General features: G+C 41.3%; 1 protein-coding gene across 1 annotated transcript; it reads right to left on the bottom strand.

The window, feature by feature from the left end:
• Positions 1-6,666: 6,666 nt before the first annotated feature.
• LOC143034711 (uncharacterized) lies at positions 6,667-8,465 on the bottom strand. The gene is made up of 3 exons (XM_076201079.1): positions 8,433-8,465; positions 7,360-7,896; positions 6,667-7,146 (listed from the first exon to the last, which is right to left on the bottom strand). The coding sequence occupies exons 1-3, from the start codon at positions 8,463-8,465 to the stop codon at positions 6,667-6,669; spliced, it is 1,050 nt and encodes a 349-aa protein (XP_076057194.1).
• Positions 8,466-9,349: the final 884 nt, after the last annotated feature.

The raw sequence follows: 9,349 nt of genomic DNA, 5'->3' as shown, positions 1-9,349 counted from the left end.
CAACCTTGACGGCTGACTTTGAAAGTCGAACAGATGACTGACCTGAAGGTCACCAACTACAGTATTTCAACAACACACACGACTGCGCCTCAAAAAAGTGTTTAGGGGATAAAGAAAAAGTCTGATGGTAGCTGAGATATGAGATAAGTGCTTCTGGTACGGAAAGAGTAATCATGACAAGGTTGACTTTTTCGTTTGTTTTCTTTTGTTTATATAATTTCATTAAGCTCATAGAACGACAAACCTATTATAGTATGTACTTTCTATATGTATACATAGTATACGTGACACGGACACATTTCTACGTATAGTGAAGCTGTATGGAAGTAGGGTACATTATGTAATGTGAAATATGTTAGTAACTAAGGCGAGTAAGCTTTGGCGTCCACCAAAGTGTGGGTTTCGGGCTAACAGTTTCTAAATCATTATCAATTAAAAGAAAATGACACACATGTATAAAGTCTTGGCCCTGCGACAACAAGTCTCTTACTAAGGGGCATTCGAAGCAGTCGCGGTGGAGACTGTTGGCGTTGGGACGGTCGCACAGCTTACAGGTGCAGTAGTGTGGTACGTCCCCCGCCTCAGAACCTTGCCACAGCGGTCTGTAACCCAGCCGAAGCCGTGCAGTCACAATATTGTGTCTGCGAACAATAAGTTCGTGCTTTCGATACCTCGGGAGAAAGAGACGAAAGTGGTCGTAGTGTTGTATTGATACGCTCTGTGCACGCTCTGCAGTCATGCGGTGAAGGATGGTGAGAGCAGAGGATGGAGGGCGTGGCATTGTCGGGCAGCGGCAGTTCATAGGAATTTTTGGCGAGGAAATCTGCCTTTTCATTGGCAGCGATTCCATCGTGGGAGGGAATTCACAAAAACCGTATACCAAGAAAGCGTTCTTGAGCTGCCACTAACTGCTGTAAGATGTGGTGGATGAAGGAGCGGTGTGTAGATTGAGGGGTCGAGATGGCCTGAAGTGGACATAGTCACACATTACCACGTCACTCATTCGCCGGTGACAGAGTAGTCTGAAAACTAGCAGGAGTGCCTGTAGTTCGCAGTACGTGGAATTAGACGAGTTGGGTAACCAACCCAACCTGCCTCATGATTCGGCGAGTAGACGGCGCAAGCCGCGTTACCATTTGGCTGTAAAGACCTGTACACGTAGAGGTGGTGCGCAATAGGGACGGAAGAGGACACTGTGACGATGTGCTCCAGGGCTAATTGTTTCTGGAGGAGCGATGTGACCCTTTCGTAATGGAAGTTGATATCATGGAGACGAATAGAATAATATGGCAGGAAGGAGAAACAAGTGAGGATGAGGAGCGTGGACTCGAGACATCCAAGACAGCTGGTGGTATCGGTAGCCATTGTGAATCGAACCTGGGGCTTCTGGAGTTCAGAAAAAATATCAAAGCCACACTTCCATCAAACCAGGGCCAGAGGTGACATTACCAGCATCGATCTTTATTTAAACATGAAATACATGAAACAAGCAGAGGTCCTTAAGACTGTCAGTGGACAAAGCGCCATTCCCATCACATCAAGAGTATTTCTAGATTTAGAGATATTGATGCTATATTTATGTACTCTATCCTTATTAAAAAAACTTAAGATATAAACAAAATCTAAGAGTGTTCGCAAAAAAAAAAAAGTCTCCAAGAAAGGAGTTCATGGCATAATTTTATATATATATATATATATATATATATATATATATATATATATATATATATATATATATATATATATATATATATATATATATATATATATATATATATATATATATATATATATATATATATATATATACACGTATATATATATATATATTTTTTTTTTTTCTTTAACAGGCCCCAGGCTGTGCCCGTCACGACTTCGCCAGAGGGCTCGGATTCGCTGGGGGTTTAGCTTCGCCTTTAGCGGTCTTTGGTGGCTAACTGCTCATCGCTCAATAACTTAACATTCTGTTCAACTTCGTTCAACAATTCTTCCCTGTTGTAGCCTCTCCTTCATTCAACAGCTCAGTAAACAATTCGTGATATCATGACGTCTTTTATTCTGATCGACTGGTCTTCAGCCGTGACGTCATATCGCTTCTCCTTCTGATTGGCTGGTCCTCAGTCGTGACATCATGTCTCTTCTTTTGAATGGCTGGTCTTCACTGACGATATGCAACTTTTTCAAATTTCGATTATTTCTACAAAGTATCATTCTTATATACTATATGATTCTTCAATTTTCTTTTCATCTCTTGTCATCTAATATAATCCTTAATTCTATTTGCACAAAGAAATGTCCTCATGATGGTTAAAGAACTGGAAGAGGTTGCTGGCAAAGATAAGTTGTCAGAACACCTTGGTGATGATCTACTAGATATAAATCAACGCAGATATGAACATAGGAGGGAAGACTTTCAATTGAAGGAGCTACTGCTATTCTCTCCCTTGTACCGTCATTTCAACGTTAATAAGATTTGTATTATACATTGTAGACCTCTATATGTGCTAGCAGCTAATCAGTATGGTCAAGATTGCAGACTTCATTCACAACCACAGCACCTCTCACCATGCGTACAACCCTACCAAGCCGAATGGAACCACCGTGGTGAGGTACAAAGACTATATCGTCCCTCAGGGTATAGTCCGGTTATGGATTGGACCATTAAGGCTGAGCTACACAAATCAATTCGACAGAGACAAATTGACAAGGTTCTTCGAGGAGTATGTTTTCTTTGATATAAATCATAAGGAAGTATGTAAGAGAGAAAGCTTATTTAGGAGTAACTATAATATATTATTTCCTTCTTCACGTTATCCGTGCAACATGAGAAGGAAATGTTAGGTCATTGTGTTAAGGGTGTGCCCAATAAATGTGAGGATATGAAATTTGTTATAGGTAACCCTTAGGAAGATGGTAACGACTAAGTATTTCGACTAATCAAAAGAAAACGGAAATCTATGTGGCTTGAAAGAAGATCTCGTATAGCTGCTCCCAGTATCTACACGGTTTTTCTGTAGTCAATAATTATAATATAAGAGCTTTAGTGACATCCATACGGACCAGACACGCATAATTATTTTTCTATTAAGGGATGATCTTAACTTAGAAAAGAATGCTGATCACTTCTAACTCCTACTATCCCTCTATTCTACCACCTTTCTTAGATTTCTGAGTCCACTTCTTCCATTCGATATTGTCCACAAGCATACATGCGTTGCTTTTTATATCTTGTGGTTGTAACTGTCAACAGTGAAGAAAACAAGATAATACAATGTAACGGTAGAAAAGGAATTTGAAGAAATTAAAATAGAATATGTCATAGGCGTTTATTTTGATTCTTTCTACATATACGATTATATTGTTGACATACCGGAAGATATGAAGAACTGTGCAAAATCGTTAGTTTTAGTGTTTCCTTGGTTCATTATAAGATGCGTAACCTCGACAAGATAGTAAGTTATGCACTTTCTGAATGCTTTTGGTCATCCTATGGATTGTATTTTGAAGAAAATGTGTACTCCCATGTGATATTTAGTGACTGTTAATTGTATTCACATATCAATAATTCTAAATAAAGACCAATTTACAGTTAAGAAATAAAATTACGTATAATAAAGTATTTAACGATATGTCAAAAGATATTTAGTTTTGTAGGATGAATTCTACAACACAGCTAACTCTCACCACAACAGTTTATGTAAAGCTTAATCATTTATTGGCAATGGAAAAAATAGTCTTTGACTTGAAGTAGATTGACACAAAGATGAACGGGAAGCTTCAGTAGGGAAATTATTGGTTAAACTGTATGTTGATATCATGTACTGAGTGACATTTACGCGGAGCGCAGTGAGAGTATTGGGCTTCCTCATGACCTTCACAAAACCGCTTACGTTAACGAGGTTTCGCCAGCATCATTTGCAAATTTTACGCATTTTGTTCATAAACACAAACAGCACCACACCCATTTACGTTCATAGCCTATACATATGCGCTGTATGATGCTCTTTCAATCACCGTCAGTGGCCACACTTTTAGCCAATGTTCTTTGGGGTTGTTGGTACAAATTTGTTAACGTTAATGGTTTTGTGGTTGTCGTGTGGACGCCTGGTTTGGTCGAGTTACCAAACTTTACGCACTAATAAGCTCACCAGAACTGGACCCACAGAACTATGCAAATGATATGTCTTCCATTATTTCTGCTTTGATATGTTTTATTTACAAAACTGTTTTGCCTACACGGGATACTCAACAATAAAAAGTATATTTGTACAATTTCAATATATCATTAGTTTGTTATCGTGTGTCCTCCATAGAATCTTGTTCAGTTTTTTTCATAATGTTTCAATTGTTAGTTATATCTAAACAAAAGACTTGAACAACGAAGATCGATATATAGTCACGAACAAAAAACTTGATCCACATTGCAGTTCCCAGAAAATCAATATGATTTTTTTTAATCCGTGATATATCCCTCTACGTAGCATTTGGCTTATAGTTAGGTAATTTTCATGAATAGATAGAAAACAAGTCAGATGAATTATTTAGATTTCGTCTCATGAAAAACTCTGGGTAGGTAAAAATTTTTGCTCGTGATTTACAAGGCTCTCTATCATAATTCACACTGCATACTATAAGTACGTTTTTCTTGGTGCGATTATTAGCCTACCACATCCAATGACGGGTGACCCACATCATACTGGTTACGAATAGAAGTGTAGAGGTAATTATCAAACTCTATCTATCATTAATTAGACCCATCCTTGACTATGCGGTACATTTTTGGTCTACGTCTTATAGAATGGACATCAATTCACTTGAATCAGTACGGAGGAGAATGACCAAAACGATACATGGGGTCAGAAATTTACCTTACAAAGAAAGGCTTAAGCACCTTAATTTACACTTTCTGGAAAGACACAGAGTGCGGGGTGATCTAATAGAGGTGTTTAAATGGATCAAAGGCTTTAACAAGGGTGACACAAAAAGGTCATCATATCAAGGCAGTAGGACAGGACTCACAGTAATGGATTTAAAGTGAACAAATTTAGATTTAAGAAGGAAATAGGCAAGAATTGGTTTACTAATAGGGTGGTCAACGAATGGAACAGACTTAATAACCATGTAGTGAACACTGAAACAATCAATTGTTTTAAGAAATGGTTAGACAACTTTTTGGATAGGGATGACACCTGGTAATGGACATGGAACTGCCTAGCGTAGGCCTCATGGTCTCTTGCAGTCTCCTTCATTCTTATGCTCTTATGTTCTTATGTTCTTATATTTGAGTAAACGCGTTGGATAGTTTGGTTAGAATGATCAGCTTCGTACTTCGTAGTTCGAAACAAAACAACCCTGTTAAAAAAAAAAAAAAAAAAATAGTGCTTTAGGCAATCGTTTGACGATCATCAGTGAGCCATGAGCGATCATCGTTGAGCGATAATCATAAAAAGCAAAACGTACCTTTCATCCTAATTCAGCAGTTAACACTTACCTGACCCTATTCTCGTCAACGACAGATGATTTACTCGTAGTTTAATTTAATTCATTGTCTTGTGTTGATAGGTGGCCATTAGAATGCAGTCATCTGGGCACTTCATTTGGTCCCAAGAACATTATCATAAATACTTTCTTGCGAATCGAGTAATTAGATCAATGGAACCCTATGTTTGATTCCATCCTTTTCTTACAAACTAGTGGTTCTCAAACTGGATGTCCAAGGTTCATCTATCAGCTGAAGAATATTTTCTAAACATTATCGTGTAACGTGAGAATTGAGAGTTCATTCTGAATATATCAAGAGAAGAATGAGTTGCGGACGACTAGCCTGAAATAATCTCCAAAGGGATAACAGTTACGGGTAACTGACACTTATTACGGTTATCCCTGCATATTGAACATAGGTGACAACTTCCTTTGTAGCTAGGAGCCTTCTGGTGTAAGATGATAAGTAATTCCTTCATCACTTTTATAATAAAAGATTGTATTCTTTGCTCATGAGAACAAATGTCATTCTTAGATTCAATCTATACTATGAGGACGTAAGTATTTACTGATTTAATGTAGAAGTTATGATGAAACTCTAAAGGGATGATGGAGTCTGAAAAATTGCCGCAGTCTCACATAAGGGAGAACATGGATGCTGGGAAGTGTATACCGTGTCAAACTCGTGTGGTCGAGTCCCGGGACCCGCTGCGGGCTTGCTGCGTTGGTTCTTGGTTCTCGGCAGTCCTGTCCGGGTGGGTAGGCGACCTAACATCGGCCCCCAGACCCAGAGGTTTTAGCCCCACAAAGGGTCTTCCACTTTCTAATGCATGGAACTGGGGTAGATTCTTTTGGGTGGATTTAAATCTTATAGTGTGTTTGTGGCCGCGATATACAAATTGTATCTTTGATTTTGGCTGTCAACAGTAAACAGATAGATATAATAAATTATTGGATAAAGGAATAGATTAACCTATCAATATATATCTTTCAGAAAGACCTATGAAAATCTTAATTGTAAATAAATGAAAAATATGTGAAAAAAGCGAGCAGGAGGAGAAAGGACGATGAGACAAAAACTGATATTATCATTTTGTAATTTATTCAGAATTAAGTAATGTATTTACAGTACAAAAGTCTCACAACGCGATGTCAAAAGCCGGGGAATCCTAATGGTCAGGGATCTCACGCATGGACGTACTTGTAAGGAGTGCCGTAGTTGATAGTGCCGAAGTGAAGGGGAGCGAGAACGGGATGGGAATGAGCAACGTGTCCGTGGGCGTGTGCGTGGACAACAGGGCCATGGGCGTGGAGAACATGCGCATGGGCATGGACAGGGAGCTTAGCGTGAACAAGCGGGGCAGAGACTCCGTAAGCGCCGAAGGGGATGGTGTTTGTGTAAAGAGGAGAAAGGGCCCCGTCGACGGCTGAGAGGTATCCCGAGTAGCGAGAGAGAGATCCGTCGAGATCGTAGTCGGGAGCTGCTTCCGCGGCGGCAGCGGCAGCGTCGTATGCAGCCTGGAACTGAGCCTTGGCCTCGGCAACCTCTGCGGTGTCCATGACGGGCTCGAGAGGAAGGACGACCTCAGGGACGGCGCCAATAGCGGCGGCGGCAGCGGCGGCCTCGTAAGCGGCTTGGAAGTTCTCCTTGGCAGCGGCCACTTCCTCAGTGTCGACCAACGGTTAGGGAGCTGTGACAGGGGCAGGCTCGGTCGTAAGAGGTTCTTCTTCATAGGCCTGGGTCTCTACTTCGGGAGCTTCGGTCTCAGGCTCCTCTTCCACCTCTGCAGAAGCTTCGGTAATAGGTGCCTCGTCCTCAGCAAGAGAGAGAGCCGCGGCGTTGTAGGTAGCAATGAAAGCCTCTTTCGCAGCGGCTACCTCTGGGGTGTCCATAACCGGGGATGGAACACCTTCGGGGACAACTACTTTAGGCAGGGTGCCTGCTTCAGCGGCGGCTGCAGCGGCAGCGAAGGCAGCCTCGAACGCCTCCTTAGCGGCGATGACCTCGGGAGTGTCCATGACGGGGCTAGGAGCAACGGGGAGGATATCGGTGGAAGCGGCGGGTCCTGTCGGAAGAGCATTGCTTCTAACCTGGAAGCCATTCTTCCCGGCAGTGTAGTAGACCACTACGGGCTTGTTGTCTTCACCGATGTAAGAATAGGAACCGACCACGTTACCGTAGGCGTCTCTGTATTCACTCTTGGCTTGTCCAGGATGAGCAAAACCATAGCTCACTTGGCCTAGCTCATCCTGGGCGTGGTACTTGGAGATGTAAGATGCGGGCGGGTGTATGGGGGCCACGGCTACCGGCGCGTGGGCGTAGGCCACGGGCGCGTGGGCGTGGGTCACAGACACCGCTCCATGTATTCCGTAAGATGGGGCAGCGCATGCCACACCCACCAAAGCCAAGATCACCTGTTTCAGGAAAAATAATACAAATTTGGATTAGCGATTTTGTGGGAGCGAGCATGATAAGAACAAGTTCATACACATCCGAATTAGGACGAAATGAATATTTGAAAATTATTTTTCTATTTAGGGAGGTATATGTGTGTGTAAGGGGGGGAGAGAGAGTTTCTCCTTAGGGCTTCCATACATATAAAACCCATATTACATATACAAAAGAGTGGAGAATGCGTATCTTCACTGCTTTGAAGGAAAATGAAAGGAAAAGTATACTGAATTTTACAGCCTAATCCAGAAGGCGCGTGGTTGCGGCCGAAGCCGGCACCTTTGCCCAATACACTTGGAGTGTTAGGGAATCGGATAGGAGTGCAGGATTCAAACCCACAATTAAGCGAACGCGAGATCAGCACGATCTGATTACGTTATGTACACACACACACACACACACACACACACACACACACACACACACACACACACACACACACACACACACACACACACACACACACACACACACACACTCCAAATGATTTGAAACTCACTGTAAAGATACATCGCTGCTGCATAGAAACCATAACGGCTGAATGAAATCAGCTAAGTTTGATCACAACCTATTCTGAGTAAGATGCATTGCTGACAAGATCAGACGGACCTCCAGGGGTTTTCTTTTTTATCTCTTGTGTTTGGTATGTTTACATATGAACAATGATCACCTCCACGACAAATATATCTTATTACAATTTTGTATATACTATTCTTATTTATCTATTTGTTTACTTATCTATTTATTTATTTATTAATTTATTTATTTTTTATTTTATTTAAGCTCGTTGGCCGAATGGATTAGAGCGTCGCAGCGAAGGTCGAGGTGACGGCAGTTTAAAATTTCCGCAAGCGAGTTGGACCAAGGGTATGGTTCATTTGATTCCACGTTATAAAGTCTTCTGTAAGAGGCACCGTCCTAGCCCCCGTAGTAGGGGCTGGGTATGAGGTTCGTGGTTTTAAACCAAATATTGTTATTATTTTCTTTAAGAAAATAGGCTCTAGGTCATTTAAGAGCTTTTTAGAACAACGTCTTCTCTTCAGCTGACTAAAATCGTCTAGTCTAAAGGTATGTTGTACCCGGTGCCATTATCGCTCAACGGTGACCGTCCATGACTCATTGATGATCGTCAAACGATTGTCTAGAGCAATCATTATTTGTTTTAGAAAGATCGAGCTGTTTTGCTTCGAGATGCAAAGTACAATGCTAATAATTCTAACCGAACCTACCAACGCGTTTAACCAAATATGATGGCAGGTAGTTGGATGCGCGTCACCCGCCATTGACTGTACCTTTAGTCAGAGTGAAGCCTTCAAGTTATGTCATTAGGTTGGTAAATATCAAATCCTTTCGCCAAAAAGGGCCGAACATTACTCTGTTGACTCGGGCGAAAATTTCTTAAAGAAGAATTTCTTA

Source organism: Oratosquilla oratoria, chromosome 17 (assembly GCF_046742065.1).
Source record: "Oratosquilla oratoria isolate Oo_2021 chromosome 17, ASM4674206v1, whole genome shotgun sequence".
Lineage (NCBI taxonomy): Eukaryota > Metazoa > Arthropoda > Malacostraca > Stomatopoda > Squillidae > Oratosquilla > Oratosquilla oratoria.
The sequence above is the reverse complement of the archived record's forward strand: the minus strand, read 5'-3'. Positions and strand labels throughout refer to the sequence as shown.

Coding starts and splice junctions, on each gene's coding strand:
- LOC143034711 (XM_076201079.1), bottom strand. CDS start 8,465: ATGGTTTCTATGCAGCAGCGATGTATCTTTACA. Junction 7,897..8,432: donor AGCAGCGATGTATCTTTACA/GTGAGTTTCAAA, acceptor TTCCTGAAACAG/GTGATCTTGGCTTTGGTGGG. Junction 7,147..7,359: donor CGGTTATGGACACCCCAGAG/GTAGCCGCTGCG, acceptor GTCGACACTGAG/GAAGTGGCCGCTGCCAAGGA.